Source organism: Sinocyclocheilus anshuiensis, unplaced genomic scaffold (genome assembly GCF_001515605.1).
Source record: "Sinocyclocheilus anshuiensis isolate Anshui unplaced genomic scaffold, SAMN03320099.WGS_v1.1 scaffold364, whole genome shotgun sequence".
Lineage (NCBI taxonomy): Eukaryota > Metazoa > Chordata > Actinopteri > Cypriniformes > Cyprinidae > Sinocyclocheilus > Sinocyclocheilus anshuiensis.
The window spans coordinates 964,194-982,137 of NW_015555735.1; the positions used below are offsets into that span (position 1 = coordinate 964,194).

The window sequence follows — 17,944 nt, forward strand, 5'->3', positions numbered from 1 at the left end:
AAATGTCCACTTAATCTTTAATATTTGGCCATTTCTTTAGGACAGAAATGCTATAGCCACTGTAATTAAAAGAATATGTGGACATCAAAACATGTAAACTCAGAGTGAGGGTTTGAGCTTTTATTTTGAAACCACGATGTATTCTCCTGAGTTTGCGTAGATTTCTAAATCATTTACCTTACAAATCTGATGAAATGGCACACGTTGCGTTCCCAGATGAATGTTATAATAAACCAAAACAACATGCAGAGATGGAGTTTGAGACGCTCCACACGTCAATGATAACAGTTCCTGTGGAACTACTGTGAATGGAGCCGCTGTGTGACGCATGTACTTAACCTACATGCATGTAAATAATTAAAGCGCATATACTGTATTAGAACTGCATCGCATATAATTATTTAATTAAATCGTAGCGTTTGTGAATTCACAATTATGCTTAATTATGATTTTTAAATGGGTTTAATATATCATGCAGCCTTGGGAAACTAATATTGTGTTTTATGGATTCTCGTCCGTGAAATGCGCCACTTCCGGTATTTTGCCGGTTAGTCGACACAAGCAAAATGAAGTCAAGGATTTTTAAAAATCGAATAAAATCGACGAATCGCTACAGCCCTACGGTCGACTGTGGCATAATAAAAGCTCCGCTGCTTTCGAGCCGTGTGTCACGCTCGTTCAGCGGCCTCGTTTCGCTTCGACGGCTTTCAGCCTCACCCTACTTCATACTACTACGTTAATAAATCATTAGCTCATCTATGAACACGATTTCTGCCCGAGTCCCGTCGGATTGCATCGGCTGTGGGGATGAAGACGACAACTCCCATGATTCCACACTCAGTCACGGTGTCATCAAACTACGCCTTTGTCTATTTGTTTATTTTGAATACGCGCCCTCTAGCGGCGAAAATTACATATTGTGCCTTTAAATGTTATTGCAAGGCCACACTGTTACTCTCTAATGTCTTTTAAAACTGTTACCTTTAGAAAATGCCTTCATCCTAGATACAGCAGCTGTTCCATGTGCATCAGCCACACAGCAAACAGTGTAAGGCAGGCAGAGACAAAGCTCGCAGCAGACCGATGAAAAGCAGTAGCTAGCTTTCTTTGCGAATCATTAAGTAGTAGGAAACACCAAAAAACTTCCCAGGGATTGAATCCAAAAATGTCTGTTACCTATTCGTAATGTTGTTAAACCTCTAAATTAATAAGTCAGAAATGGAAAGGTTTTTCTATTGATACCTAAGGCGAAATTTAGCTTAGAGATAATCAACCAGAGGGTGAAAATGTGCTGCTCGTGATGATTTTATTTTAGGTGCACCATAGTAATTATTATGTATAAATAAATTTTGTTTGTTAGAGCATGCACCAAACAACCGTTTTTGTGTTATTTAGCTGCAAACTACAGGGTTGGCTTCCATAGGAATTGAGTGCCGTTTTAAATGTTTGTTTGTTGACATGCAAGGAAATCTTGAGGGTGCCTTTTCCATTTTCTTTGACTCGGGGCTTTAAAAACATTCCTTTTTGTTTTAAAGCAGAGTTGGTTCTTTTATAAATAAGGGCCATTGTGCATATAAACAAAAAAAAATGAAGCATATTGTTTTCAGTGTTGGGCAGTAAGGCATTACTTTGTAACGCGTTACTGTAATTTGATTACTTTTTTAGTAACGGAGTAATTTAACGCGTTATAATTTTCAAAATAGTAATTAGAGTACAGTTACAAGCCGAGGTCTCTATATGTTACTGCCGCGTTACATTGCTGACAGAATACAGTGTTTTATAATCTAGAGATGTAGCACGCGCACTGTCAAGTCAAGTGCCAGTAGATTAGAGACCTGCTCCCGCGAGACCCAACGCAGCAGAGTGCGGCGTGGGACAAGATGGGCGAGTGCTGGTGCGGGCGGGTAGACACTCATGTGTGTGGGATGCGGGAGAATAAAACGATTCACGGGACTCCGCAAAATAGAAATATCTAAACATAAAATATCTAAAACAAATAAATTGTTATTCATCTATTGCACAAAAGCAACATGAACCAATATAAAATATAAACGATTAACAGGTGCAAGCGTATGCAGAGTTTCTATTTAGGCTATAACACGTGTTTGCAGCGTTGAGCAATGCAGTGCTGAAATTTGCGTGCTCACGAATCCTCTCATTATAACACACGAATTGTAGACATTATGAAAGATTCATTATGCATATATTTATTGTGTTTTGACAGAGATTTGTGAGATTGCGATGAACTGAGATGTCTTTTAGAGATTATAAATGCAGCGCTCTTTGCTGACATTCTGCCATGCCAAACCATGCACGCAGCCAGCCGCTTGCTTTAAGTTAAAAATAACAGTGTTCTGTGAATGTTGATGCTTTAATAACGAATATTTATCGGGAGCGTGTATGCTGGGATTTCATAAATTTCATGGAGAAAAAAGTAATGTAACTAGTAATGTAACTAATTACTAATTACTTTTGAAATAAAGTAATCAGAACCGTAACGTGATTACTTTTAAAATGAGTAATCAGTAATTTGATTACATTTTCAGAGTAACTTGCCCAACACTGATTGTTTTCCTATATGTTAGTTGTATTGTACGCTTCTTGAGGAGAAAATGCTGTAGGGGAATTTTAAGAATCAACGGCTGGTGTATTTTCACACTGCCCACTTGAACTCCCCCCACCCCCGTGAGATCCAGTTGGAACTGGAAATTTCTAGCCACTGCTGGCTCCCTGCCCACTCCCACAGGCCAGCCCCTATCAGCCGCACTTCTGAGAGCGAGTGATAAGAGAGGGCAGTGCAAAGATGTAAACAGACAAAAGGAAAGCCATGTATATGCCTGAATCATTGAGGAAAGAAGTATCCACTGTAATTTCAGTTTCAGTTTTAGGCAGTTAATATATTTATATGTAGCATTTTAAATGTATAAGCATAATGAAAGATAAATGGATTTGTGTATATGTATTTATTTAATTATTATTATAATATTACAATTGTGCAAGCTACCAAATGACTTTATTTGAATAGAAGAACCAAGCACTTTAAATACACAGATTTAAATTTTGAACAAATTTCAGCTTTTCATGCAGTCATCTGGTAGCTTGCACATCAGTGGCTATTTAGATATGTAGAGAAATAAAGCATTAATTCACTAATTGAAACTTGAAAATGACTAGCCTAACACCAGTGTAGTAGTTATGTTGATTTAGTAGACAGCCTCATGCAGATGAATGTCAGGTGTGCTTGCCAGTCCTTTCTGTGTGAGTAGAGGAATTAGTTTTAGATATCCACCTTTTTTTTTCTCTGTAATACTCCATTGCAGTTGGCAAATAAGATTACCTAGAGTGTGGTAGATACTTTCACTGTCATTAAGAGGCACTGTTTCTTTTTTGCAATACTGACAGAATTTCTTTTTTGCAATAGTGCCTCTCTGAGGTGGGAAAATAAACTGCATGAATAAACTGTATTAGCTGTTACATATATATTATCTTTATTATATGTACTATATGTTTAGTAGTTAGGTTTTGTAAATTCCCTTGAAGGATTCACCAAAAAAAAAAATCTTATGAGGCTATATGTTTGCCTATGTTGTTATTGATTGATAATCGTTCTGTTCTGCAAAGTTCTGAACCACATCATTTTTATAGCACTATGCATTTGTTAGTGTTCACCTTTTGCTACATTCTAACGAGGTTTGTGTTTTTATTCTCTCACAGTAGTGATTCCAGCAGCAGTTCCAGTGATCGGTCTCCAGCTAGATCTGTTCAGTCAGCAGCTGTACCTGCCCCTTCTGCTCAGCCCCTACCTTCACTGGACAAAGATGAACCTCGCAAAAGTTTTGGTATCAAAGTGCAGAATCTCCCTGTGCGCTCAACAGGTGAGCAGGGCTTAAAGTTCTCCGGCACCGTGCCGGATCTCCGGCGTGCAGCCTTTGGCTGCAGAAAAAAATAGTCCCACATTAAAAAAAAAATCTTGTTGATTGATATCACTTTCGAGTCCATGAGTTCGCCTACCAATGGTATGAGAGGAGCACAGCTTTCACGCTCAACCAAACTAACATTACTAACCAATCAGAATGTTTTGCTCTTATAAACACGAGACGTGCATAATAGTATCCAATTGCGGAGTCGCAGCCCTGATGAATGGAGAAGCGCGACAAAAAGCTGCAAGGCGCAATGGTCAAAGATGTCCATCTAGTGCATATTTACATAGAATAATTAATTAAAAAGCAGCAGAGGTTTGTAAACAGCTCAGAGTAATCATGTCATCTCCATAAAACGATATGATTGCCAGAACAAATTTACCGGGATTTTTGAAAAGGTCCTGTTCACACATGATGGTAATTTACCAGTACTGTATGTGTGAAAGGGGCCAAACTCTTCCTCTGCATATGCCGTGAATTTGAATTGCTTAACGTTCATCTGGAAAAACAGTGTGTATTATCTCACTAGATATGTGACGTAAATCATTTAGAAACCTTTGCCAACACAGGAGAATACATCAACCTATGTCTAAATATGCCATGTATTGTACATCGCGATTTCAAAATAAAAGTTTCTGCATGTGTAGTGTTGTTCAATACAATGTAATTTCTTGGTTTTGATATTTTATTTGAGCCAATTATTATTGCCTCATCGTTAGTTTATATATAAATAGTCATACTAAAGCCTGGTTTTCACTTAGGTCTGTTTGTTACTAATAAATATCAGATTACTTAATTACCAAAATAATCATTAGTTACAGCCCTAGATTAGTTAAAATATTTCTAAATACAACTGCATTGTTTTACTTTTTGTAATTAAAAGACAAATATTTTGTCATTGAAAATTTCTTAAAAATAGTATTAAAATATTGTCACTTTCTAGTGAACCAAGTATATGTACTTTGTCTCGTCTCGTGAGCTAAGTATACTACACCCCTAGTGTCGATAAGCGGTGATATAGCTCATAATTTTCCAAGTCATTCAGCTTTCATTCTTCAGGTCAACCATATATTCATGAAAAAAAAGACCAGTTTGAATAAAGAAAGCAATAACTTTGCCATAGTATCCTTTGAAATGTTAAATTTGCCACAGTCATTGCATGCTTTGCATGTGCTGCCCCGCCCCCGGAAAAAAGTTCAGGCTCAGGATTTTTTTTTTTGCTTTAACCCCTGGGTGAGGCTTTTATGAAGTCAAAATGAACACATGCATTTTTCAAACAGCAAAACAAAAAACATTGCTCAACTAATTTAAACATTATCTTGGAACGCACTTTAGCGAGACATCATCTAAATTAATGTGATTATGCTCTCCCTATCAATACAGATACAAGCCTGAAGGATGGTCTTTTCCATGAATTTAAGAAACATGGCAAAGTCACATCAGTTCAAATCCATGGTGCCTCTGAGGAACGATATGGATTAGTGTTCTTTCGCCAGCAAGAGGACCAAGAAAAAGCTTTAAGTGCATCTAAAGGGAAGCTGTTTTTTGGCATGCAAATTGATGTCACTGCTTGGCATGGCCCAGGTAGGTTCCTCGCATTTTGTACAGAATCCTTTGTTTTTATTAGATTTAGAAGCAGCATTTGACCTAACATTGTTCTCTAATCTATTGCTCAATAGAAACAGAGAGTGAGAATGAGTTCCGACCTTTGGATGAACGTATAGATGAGTTTCACCCCAAAGCTACAAGGACATTATTCATAGGAAATTTGGAGAAAACCACAACTTATCATGACTTGCTTAACATATTTCAGCGTTTTGGAGAGATTGTTGTAAGTAGACATTTGAAAGTGTGCTTTAAAAATCGTGCAAGTTTACAAAACAGTCACTGTATTAACGCTGCATATTTATATACATATTCTGTTTTTACCAGGATATCGATATAAAAAAGGTAAATGGTTCCCCACAATATGCCTTTCTCCAGTATTGTGACATAGCAAGTGTCTGTAAAGCAATTAAGAAAATGGATGGTGAATACCTTGGCAACAACAGGTTAAAGGTGAGGATGAGATCAGATTATTATTATTGGAGTTTTTTTGTTACATATAGCTAACAGCCAATCCTCATTTAATACAAACATAAAAAAAAAAGAGTATTTACAATTATTAAAAAAAAAAATTGTACTCATTGGAATTAAAAACCTATAGATTACACAGGACATTGGTTGACTTTGTGAATTTGTCTTTCCTTCAGCTTGGTTTTGGCAAAAGTATGCCTACAACATGTGTATGGTTGGACGGCTTGTCCTCCAGTATTACCGAGCAGTATCTCACAAGGCACTTTTGTCGTTATGGACATGTTGTAAAGGTGATTTCAAATTTCTTTAATTTCTTTATGATTTCAAATGATTATTATTGTTCTGTTCTCTTTCTTCATTAGAATAAATGCATTGCATTTTGAAGTTCACTTGATTTCTATATATAAATTTTTTTTAAATTTATTTAGGTTGTGTTCGACCGACTAAAAGGAATGGCCCTCATCTTGTATAATAATATAGAGTATGCACAGGCCGCTGTCAAGGAAACAAAGGGTTGGAAAATTGGAGGAAATAAAATAAAGGTCTGTAATATAATACGAGTTGTCCCACTGACAAACCAACTGTTTGTTTGTCTAACACTGTTAATTAAATTTGTTTGTAGGTTGACTTTGCCAACCAGGAAAGCCAGATGACTTTTTACCGTTCAATGCAGGCATCTGGACAAGACATAAGAGATTTCTATGAAATCATAAATGAACGAAGGTGAGATGTTGTATGATAACACCTCTTTTATTTTGTAGAATCATCCTTTCATTTTCATTAATTTTATTTGTTTTTTTGCAGAGATGAGCGCCGACCGCCATATCATGAGTTCACAGCTGAACGGGCATACTATGAGAATGTGCGTTCCCCAGGTTCCTACACAGAAGATCCACGTCGGAAATATCCTGCCAGAAGTCGAGAGTTTTATTCAGAATGGGATCCTTATCAAGGAGATTATTATGACCCACGATACTATGATGACCCCCGTGAATACAGGGATTATAGAGACCCATATGAGCAGGATATTCGGAAGTACAGCTACTTACAAAGAGAGCGTGAAAGGGAAAGAGAGCGATTTGAAACGGATCGTGAACGAGACCACGGTCGACGAACAACTGAACACAATCAAAGCCCATCCCATCCACGTCGTCCTGCTAGTCCTGCTGCCTCCCCATCCCTTTCTGAACATCCTCCCAGTGACTCTGAACATCGTGTTTACAGCCACTCATCTGAGCGAAGTGGCAGCTGCAGCTCACTTTCTCCACCACGACTTGAAAAGCCAGATAAAATTCGTTTGGAGAGGCACAATAGGAGTGATAAATCAGAGAAAGACAAATCAATTTTTGAGGCAGAGCGTGGAAATGGAGGAGAAAAAGACAGACGTGCTGGACGTAAGGAAAAAGGTGACAAGGACAGGACTGAGAAGCCAAAGCTGAGGAAATTGAAACTTGCATCCCCTACTGTTCCATCATCAGAGCCAGACATTGAACTTGACAGGGACACCAGCGCAGACGCTATCTTAACTCTGCGAGGTAAATCCAGCAAATCATTGAACAAAGACTACTCTGGAAAAGGAAAACTTGATCTGCCACCTTGTGTTGTCCAGCTGACAAGAGTAAAGGAGAAGGAAGGGAAGTTAATAGACAGTATCCTCAGTGAGAAACAAAAAACAAAGGTTGGGAGTGACCCTGTTCGGTCTCCAACCACCCCACCCTCTGCTGATGACAAAAGTATGCCTTTCCGCATAGAGACTCAGGCTAGAGATTTCTTTAAGCATGGAAAACATCTCAAGGAGAAAGGCTTGGCTAGTCAAGTTGAGGTTGTGGATAAAGAGGGAAAAGTTAAAAACAAAAAATACTTCAAAACTGATTTTGCATTTGACACTAGCTCTTCTGTGGATGCCGACCGCTTGGCTGCACGGAAGAGGCGCTTTGAAGAAACTTCTGGAAAGGCTGACAATTTAAGGAAGATAAGTCAGGAGGAGGATGAAGTGAAGTTAAGGACAATTATTGATGAATCATTGCTGAAAGACATTGATTATGATAAAAAGATGCAACGAAAAGAAGCGTATAAAAGAGAAAAAATTAAGCTAGAGAGGATGATTACTGTTAATACTACAAAAGAAGAGCTAGACACTGTAATGTCAGTAGGCCTCAGTCTAGACCTTCAGGCTCGACTTGGGGAACCAACTGAGGAGGCAACAGATCCCTTAGATAGCCTTGATCAAAAGACCAGTACTGTTGGAGCTCAAAGTCAACCAAGTTTCAGTCTTGCAGACTCTGATGATGGAAGTATAGATATGGAATTTTCAAGAGACCAAGAACAGCAGCACTTAACTAGCTACCACATACTCTCCTCAAGGCTAGAAAGAGATCCTGAAAGTAAAGAAAGTTTGCTCTCAGACATTGATCACTCACAGAGTTGCAGAAAACAAATGGAGCAGAACCGTCGCCTACATCAGGAATTGCTAGAGTATGATAAATCTGATAAAACTGAAAGCACACCCAGCACTGGTGCAGAGGACTTTGAGCATCGAAGTCTTGTGCATGAGATAGGAAAACCACCTCAAGATGTAACTGGCGATTCACCACCCAGCAAGCGAAAGAAGTCAGGACCATTTGAATTAGATTTTGGCACTAAAAGACAGAGAGATTATCAGAGGTTCAGACAGATAAATGATGAACCTGAAAGGAGACTTGCTTCGCTTCCAGGGACACCCTTTGCTGAGGATGCATCACAATTGCTGGAAAAAGAGCCAGGTTCACCTGTGGCAATGAATAAAAATTGCTTGCATTTTGATGTATCTAAATACAATATTGGCAACGCAGTGCGCCAAGGGCTTTCATCGCATGCAGAGATTTTGAAAGTGAAAACATCAGTCACAGAAGAGGAGTTCTGTTGGGAGAGCAATATTAGGCAGGGCACATTGAGAGGAGAAATGAGTTTCCCCACCAGCATTGTTAAACGGGAAAGTATCCGAAAACGTCCAGAACGTGAATTAGAACCCGGGGAGGTTCAGACAGACTCTGATGAAGATAGTGAAAGCAGACACCTTTCACTAAAGCCAAACTCTTTCAAAAGAGAGCATGAAGAGAGGCTTTCAGATGTGAAGTCTTCTGAGTCACTTGAAAAGAACAAGTTCTATGAATTTGCATTGGATAAGACCATAACACCAGACACCAAAGCTTTGCTTGAGCGTGCTAAGTCACTGTCCTCATCTAGGGAAGAAAATTGGTCTTTCCTTGGTCATGACTCACAATTCAAAAGCTTTCGGAATAGCACAGACAAAGAGAAGTCTGAACCCACTCCAAGGCCAATTCCGTCTTGGTACATGAAAAAAAAGAAAATTCGCTCTGATTCTGATGGAAAGCTTGATGATAAAAAGAAGGATGCCAAGCCTGATGAACAAGAACGACAAGAGCTCTTTGCTTCACGCTTCCTTCATAGCTCTATCTTTGAACAGGACTCAAGGCGACTTCAGCACCTTGAGTGGAAAAATAATGACCCTGAAGTTAGAGTTGGTAGAGATAGTATTACAAGTGATTCCAAAGGGGAACAAGTTGGAGCAGGAGGATCAGACCTCTCTCAAGAACCAAGAGTACTTTTTCATAGTCGTTTCTTAGAACTTCAGCAAAGAGATAAGAACCAACAGCTGCCAGTTTCGGAAAGATTTAGTCTAACTGAGGAGGAGGAGGAAAAGACATTGGATGAAGAGTTTGGGCCTTCCCCCAATGTATCAGAAATTTCCCAAGAGTTAACAGTTAGTCATATTCCAGCTACAACATCACCAATGTCTCGGTCTAAAGTTTCAGAAACTTCTGTGCAGCATGACAAGCCAGTTTTGCCCTCAAACAAAGATGGTCCAGAAATAGTGACTGAGCAGTCAGAAGATGCTCCAGTAGATTCTCTGCCATCAATTAGCCTAAAGGAGGAGAACACAGCTGTTATAGTGAGTGCTATGCCCACTGAACCCATGATAAAAGAAGATGTAACTGTCAAAGAACTTAATGAAAAGCTGAGCGAGTCCATAAGAGCTGTAAACCCACCTGTTGAACTGGATATTGATGTCAAACCTCTTACTCCTGCTGCATCTCTAAGTAATATTGAGCCAGAATGTGATCCTTTTCAGGGATCTTCTGCAACATTTTCAAAGCCCTGTCAACCTCAAGAGATCGGAGAGCTTTCAGAAACAAAAACGGAACCTGTTTATGCTTCTCTTCACAAGGTTGCATCCCCACTGGATGTGGAGCTGCCAGAAACAGAACCTGAGGTTGAACAGGTACATCCACTACATAAACAACCCAAGAGTAAAAAGGTAAAAACTGCCTCACCAACACCAATCCCTCAGGTTGCTAATGAGAAACCAGCTACACGAAAGAGTGAACGCATTGATAAAGAAAAGCTGAAAAGATCCTCATCTCCCAGAGGAGACTCTACAAAACTTATTGCTGACCCCAAAAACTCGGCAAAATCTCCAGTTCATGCAACAGATTCAGATCAGGGCCTTGAATCAAACACAAGCCATGGCAAAACACGGCAGAGACGGAATGTGCGATCTGTCTATGCAACACCCCATGAGGATGAGGCTTCTCAACAACCAGGAAAAGAAATTACAGAACCTCCTCGTTCAACCCGTAAGCGCTGTAGTGATAAGGAGGCTGCAACACAACATATGGTAACCACACCTGGCAAGAGAGGTCGTCCACCCAAGACTCGCAAAAGAGGTGATGATATGTCTCCAGTTAAAGGAGATCAGACAAAAAATTCTGAGAGTGAAGATACTGAAAATAAGGAGTCAACAAGTAGTGGAGAAATATCTAAAACAGCAGAGACTTGGCGCTCTCCGCGATCCCAAAAGGGGCAGTCTTCACCAATAAGAGCAGGGCAAATTAGAAAAACATTGAAATTGGACAAAGTTTCAAGTAGCCCAGAACCCATTCAGTCAGACACAGCAGCGGTTGATGTGTCACCTGCCCTAGATCACCAGAATGAATCCAAAGATGAAACTTCAATGCAAGTTGGACAATTGTCACAAGATACCAAACAACATAACATATCTAAAAGAGAAAAGGGACTTGCACATCCTGCTGAAGAAAAATCAACAGATAACAATATAGAAATCACTTCTGTAGAAAAAACACAGGCATTAGATCAGAAGAAAGTCAAGGCATCAAGGTCAACCCGGAACACCAAATTGATACCTGATGATAAGTCTGTCAATGTTGGTAATCTCACTGTGGATACAGTTAAGGATGCCCTTCATTCAGGTGATAACAAAGTTGTAAGTTTGGAAGGGTCTTTGAAAACCAAAACCACACAGATAGTAAACGAAGACTCAACCATCCCAATTTACCACAACGAGGAAGATGTTCACAGTCCTGAGGAAAAGGAGGGGACTCTTTCAGAAATGGAGCCTCCTACTGATCCTGTGGCTGCCTTGCTTGCCCGTCAAATGGAACTGGAAAGAGCAGTGGAGAATATTTCAAGACTTACAGACGAACAGCATCCAGCACCTTACAAAGAGCCTCGTGCTGAACCAGCTACCCTAACATCACCAGTTATAGTACAACGTGCAGATGATGCAGAAGTAGAAAAGCCTGCCAATCCAGCAAGTGAAACTGAACTGGCTGCTGCAATTGATTGTGGCACTGTCTACACCAGGAGTTGGGGGACCCCCAGCAAATCCCCCCATGCCCCCTGACACAAAGGCCTCTGATATTGACCCAAGCTCCAGCACACTGCGAAAGATTCTAATGGAACCGAAGTATGTGTCTGCTTCAAATAGCAATGCTGTCCCAAGTATGCAGTTCACTACCACATTAGCAGATCCACGGATGTCTGGTAATAAAAATTCAGTTGAGGCTGTGCTGCCTTTAAAGACTTCTCTACCCGAAGACAGACCTAGCCCTGTAACTCAACTTGTACCCCGTACAGCACCAACCCAGCCACCTACTCTGCAACAATGTGAGTCACCACAGATCCTAAAGGAAAAACTGGCTATAACTTCCACCGCTACTTCAGTAATTAGTCGGATCCCTATGCCCTTTGATTTTGAGGACACTCCTCACATCTCGTTAAGCAACCGTAGCCCTGGTATGTCCTTACCCAAGCAGAAGTATCGTACAGGCTTGAATGAAAATAGCAGGTATCAGGGGCTTAACCCCTCTGATGATGCCGGAAGTGTTGGGCGCCCTGTTGTCGAAAGCACACATTGTAACACAGGGTCAAGTACTGGTTTGAGGGTCAATACATCCGAAGGTGTGGTAGTTTTGAGTTATTCTGGACAAAAGACAGAGGGACCACAGCGGATCATTGCTAAAATAAGTCAAATCCCACCAGCCAGTGCCATGGATATAGAGTTTCAGCAGTCTGTAACAAAATCACAGATAAAACAAGAACCACCATCTCACCCCTCTACCCCAAAAGGATCACAGACACCTACAGGTTATGGACACGCAGGGGTAGTATTAGCTGGCCAAACATTCAGTGCTCAGCCTGTTATTTCCTCAGTTAATCAGGAAAGTCTTAGCTCTGAAAAATCTGAACCATCCTACCACACTGCTCTACAAGCAGGTTCTGTGAAAACCTTCCAGCAATCCACAAGCCATCCTCAACTTCTGAGGTATGGTCAGTCAATTACACAGCAGCAGCATATTAAGAAAAATGGAGCAACTGAAACGGTTTCAATGAAAGCTGAGATAAAACCATCAAGTTTTTTCTATGTTAAAACAGTTTTAAGTCCACACCACCCATCTCTGGCAGGCAATCACATCCTAAGTCCAAGTACTGCACATGAAAGGGTGGTCTCACAACCCAAGCAAGATTCACATTCTCCAAGGGCATCAGGCCATTCCACGTCACCCTTTCCAAAAATTTGTCCTCCTACCAGCTTGGTTGTTTTGGGACCAGCTGGTCCTATATCTCAGTATGTGTCAAATAAACACCATGCTGAGCAGTCGGTGATCATGCCCCCTCATAGTGTCACCCAATCTGTGCCTATAGGTCATTTGTCCCAAGGAGATGTCAGAGCCAGTACTCCATCATTATCTGGAATAGGTTATGGAATCCGTTCAGAAAATCTATTATCACCTCGATCTGCACCTCCACAGCGCTCCATGACTCCTCAGCCTGCAGTGATCAGAGATGTACTGAAGTCACATGCAAGTTCATCTGTTGATGGTCAAGTTGTTGGGACAAGCAATGATGATCTGCAGAGTCTCCCTCAAGGACTTCGTAGAGCTTCTGCACCACAGTTACAACCGGAAAGCATAGTAATGCAGCCCGAATTCAAAGGTCTGCATCACAGAGCATTGTGTCTAGATCAGTATGCCAGAGATGTGCATCTACTTGTGCACCAGCATTTGACTGACCATCCAGGCGTTGTTGAAAGTCACCAAACTCGAACACCAGAGGCAATGCAGTCGCCTTCACACATATCATCTACTACTTCTAAAGTCTCCCCTGTGGTAAAGAACGCTCCACAGACTGTGAGGGATGCACCAAAAGCAATGGAGCTTAAGATGCCACCCTCCCCTCACTCTGACAATAGGATAATAGGACACCCACCTGGCTCTGTGATGGTATCTCCTCAAGGAGTTCAGTTGATTCATTCTGGAAATGCAAACTCCATGTCTGAATACTACAGAGAAATGCGTGGCTTCCATCCTCAGTATCCAAGTCATTCAGTAATTGGAATTAACTTGGCTAATCGTGGAATAGCTGCGTCACAGGTGAGAGTTTGTTTTGTGCTCTACAATCCTAATTTGTGTATTACATTTAATCATTAGCCAGGAAAGTGTCTTTTTTTTTTTTTTTCAAATCTTGTCTTGATTTAAGATGTACATTCTTTATCAGGTCTCACAAATTGATCATGGTCAGAGACACAAGGTTCCCTCTGTCTCCTCCATTGAGTCTGTGGGAAGTTATGGAGAATCAAAACTTGACGGTTCTCACATTCGACACCCAAGCTCCATGGATTTGTCTCACATATCACGGGTTCAGGGTGAGACTGGCTCCCCCTCTTACACTTCTCCAGTGACTATAACACCCAAATTGGAGTTGCCTATCTCCGTGCAGAAGGGACCTAACCAGATGCCACCGCCATCCTCAGCCAGTTCTCAGATGCGATCAGACTTTAAACTTGACCGCACAGGACTTCGGTCTGTTGATATGGTGCAGTTGTTAACGGTTTGTAAACTTTTTTTATTAAGTTTTCTATTCGTTTTTAAATTCCATCAGAAATTCAATAGAACACATTCTTTAGGTTGTAACAGAGTTTTTGTCTTCCTTTAAGCAGAAATACCCAATTATTTGGCAAGGTCACCTGGCACTTAAGAATGACACTGCAGCAGTACAGCTGCACTTTGTGTCTGGTAACAGTGTTCTGGCTCACCGGTCACTGCCGCCACCAGAAGGAGGTGCCTTTCTTCGCATTGCCCAGAGAATGCGCTTAGAGGCCTCACAACTTGAGGGAGTTGCAAGACGTATGACTGTAAGCATCCTGTCTACTTTTATAGCCCTTTCTCAAACCACGTTAAATCTAATTTATCCATATCTATCAAAACTAAGCAAAACAAAATCTACTGAAATGTCAGGACAGTATTGGGAATTTAAAGGAAAAAACTTTTCTTCCTAGGCTGAAAATGAATACTGCCTTCTGTTGGCATTGCCTTGTGGACTGGACCAAGAGGATGTCCACAACCAGACCCATGCTCTTAAAACTGGTTTCATCACTTACCTGCAAGCAAAACAAGCTGCTGGAATTATCAATGTCCCAAACCCAGGCTCAAATCAGGTCAGTCCTCTCAAGAATGAAAATTACAGTGACAGTTATAATCATGTGCAGTACAGACTTTTCCTGGAAGAAAATAGCTTGGCAAGATGCTGATGTCTAACCACTCATTAAAGATTAGATGCTTCCATATGTGAAAATAAATATTTTAGCCATCTGCTGACTTAAAATTGTACATTCCACTAACAAATAATTTTCTTCCTTGTAGCCAGCCTATGTTGTCCAGATTTTCCCTCCTTGCGAGTTTTCTGAAAGCCACTTGTCTCATCTTGCTCCAGACCTTCTCAATAGCATCTCCAGTATCTCTCCACATCTTATGATTGTTATAGCTTCTGTATAAGAGGGAGATCCCAGCTTCCCACACCAACATGCCAACACCAGCCTTTGAGACTTAACATTTTTTTTTGTTTTTGTACTCTGGAAAGCACCTCAATGTTAGTCAAGTTTACTCCTTTTTGGCCATGTATTCACTCTTTTTTTTTTTTTGTTCTTTCACCAGCCTTTTAATCCATTGACTCATTGCCGCATCCGTTTAACTGTGTATCACCTTATAGTACACCGAGATAAATGGAGCTATTTACAACGATCAATTCTCTGATCATTTTTTTTTCTTTTCTTTTTCTTCTTTTGGAGATTTGTATCTATGGTTTTTAAAACACTGAAGATCTTTGGGATTATTAGGACGTGGTTAAGAAACGTTTTATTGATTAAGATTTATTTTCTGAAGAATAATCAGACCAATCATTGCACTATGTTATGAAAATAAAAAAAAAAGAAGAAAAACAAGTTTACAAATTTGGTTATTGAAATTGTAATTTTACTTTATTACTTTGCTTCATTCACCAGCCGTTTTTGTGGTAGAGACTAAAAATGTTATCAAGTCAAAGTAGTTCAATTAAATTCCTTTGACACATTTTATAAAAACACAAAAATAATAAATAATAATGTAATATAAAGCAGCTACTGTTCAATCATAAGTAAACAAGTTACTTCCATGTTATTTGTAGAAATGGCTCTCAATATAGTCCTTGTTATCTCCGAAAGGGATAAAATGTGGGAGCATTGTGAGTTGTACAGTTTACACTTGATGCCTCAATTGGGGATTGTATGAATACTTTTTTTTCGCTTTCCTCTTAATACTTGCAAAGTGAATCGGGCGAAGGCCTGGTTGTAAATATGATGTATATTTAAAGACTTTCAAAGCAGTTGACAAGCATAACAAGATTGACAGCCTCTTGCCGTCAACCGTGAAATTGAACTGTCAGTTACCACTTGAGTATCATTTCAGATTTCTATTTTGTTGACGTTTTTGAAATCCATCCTGTGCCATAATTTTTAAATGGAGAAAACGATTCATCGTTTTATTTTGATACTTGACTTTGTATTTGTCACTTGATCTTTAAGGTCTGCTTTTACATTGCCTTGTTTTATGCTTTTTGTCCCCTACCTCTATTTCTACCTTTTTTATTTTCATGTCAGTAACTATTGGGGGGGATCTTGACACTGTCCTTAGGACCCCCGAAGTGTTAAATTCTGTTTTCCACTGTTTCTTTCTTGGTTTTTTGAACATACCTCTGAATGTCCAACAAGAACAGTGCAATGCAAGTGGTAAATATACTTTGTAAAGAGAAAAAAAAACAATGAAAATATGTACAAATCTGTCAGGAGACATGATAGAGACCGGCTTTTTTGGTCTCCTTTCTTGATTGGTGTCTCCTTGAGCCAAGCTGTAAATAATCATTTTCATTTTGTGTTGCTTTTTTTTTCTCTGTCTTTGTTTTGTAAGACAAAACAAAAGTATGTAAAGAAAACCGATGCAGAAAGTAAACCATGAGTCTTAGTTTTGCAGTTTCTTTGGGTTACTACAAATTCTCTCATGGTCATTTTGAAGGCACTTACATTTTTGATATACAAATTTAAAATATCAAAATGCCAAAAGGAAGAGTAAACGGATACAGCTGATCTTAAAATTTTGTCTGATTTATCTTATTTCATCATTTTGAGTGTATTTTGCGGTTCCTCTATGAGGACATTTAAAGATGTAAAATAAATTTTGTTTGTTAACACCTTTGCAGATCATTAAATGGTCATTCACTCTGCCTGTTTCTGTTTTTTGTTGTTCTTTGGCTTTGCTCTGATTTCCATTCACTTACAGTTTAACACTTGTTATACTTGCCTATCATATGTAGTTTATATCATATTGCTCACTGGTGTTGGTTAACATATTTGATCATTTTAAGAATGCCTTTGAAATTTGAAACGCATGAAATCAAGTGTAACATTTAGTTGAAGGTCAGTGACCTACAGTGGTAGTGTCCTTAACAGCCACTTGATGGCAGTATTGTGATACTGATCGCGTTCTGTATTTTCATCTAATGGTTTATTACTGGTTTTGGCTTATAGTTCACTTACAGTCTTTTGTGTGCTTATACAGTGAACCTGAAAAAGACAAGCAATATATCTAGTGTTTTTCTTGAGGTCAAGCACATATGATGATGCTAACCCTTAATTAATGCTAATTCTTTTCAATCTTAAAGAGAACGGTAATGCTGTAAATAGAGACATAGGAATACCAAAAAACCATACCATACCATACAAAAAAAAAAATGTTTCTGTTAGTCTAATCTATTAGTCATGTATTTAAAGGGAAAGTTGACACAAACGTGAAAATTCTGTCATCATTTACTCACTTATATTTTGGCACATACAATAGAAGTCAATGGAAACCTAAATGGTCTGTTCTATATATAATGTGTGTGTATATATATACATACAGGTTTAGAACAACATGATCGTGTGTAAACGATGACAGAATTTTCATTTTTGAGTGAACTGTCCCTTTAAGGACATTACTTTTATAGATGCAATTATTTCAATGTTTTGCTACTTTCCAAAAAGTTAGCAAAGTTTAGTATGCTTGTATGCAAGATGAATATAAATGTTTTAGAAAAAAATGTTTGTGTATTTCTACACAATCTATGTAGGTGTGTGTGTGTGTGTGTGATAGAGAGTAGGAATGAGGTATTTTGTGTTTTGACCAGCCCTTTGTTTGATTTGCCTGATCCTGTATAAAATCATATTCACAAACCCGCATGATGTTCCACAGGGAATTCATGGAATTTCCAAGGGCAGTGTTTGTGGTCATGCTGGCATG

At 39.4% G+C, this 17,944-nt stretch overlaps 1 protein-coding gene across 1 annotated transcript in view; it reads left to right on the forward strand.

Annotated features, from left to right (window-relative positions):
- Positions 1–16,849, forward strand: part of LOC107673077 (msx2-interacting protein-like) — a 50,237-nt gene extending 33,388 nt beyond the window's left edge. The window contains 13 exon segments of the mRNA XM_016466521.1: positions 3,715–3,875; positions 5,304–5,504; positions 5,600–5,751; positions 5,853–5,978; positions 6,173–6,286; positions 6,425–6,538; positions 6,619–6,719; positions 6,801–11,635; positions 11,637–13,729; positions 13,854–14,186; positions 14,296–14,490; positions 14,635–14,793; positions 14,999–16,849. Coding sequence (XP_016322007.1) covers positions 3,715–3,875; positions 5,304–5,504; positions 5,600–5,751; positions 5,853–5,978; positions 6,173–6,286; positions 6,425–6,538; positions 6,619–6,719; positions 6,801–11,635; positions 11,637–13,729; positions 13,854–14,186; positions 14,296–14,490; positions 14,635–14,793; positions 14,999–15,130 — 8,716 coding nt within the window. The 3' untranslated portion in view covers positions 15,131–16,849.
- Positions 16,850–17,944: the final 1,095 nt, after the last annotated feature.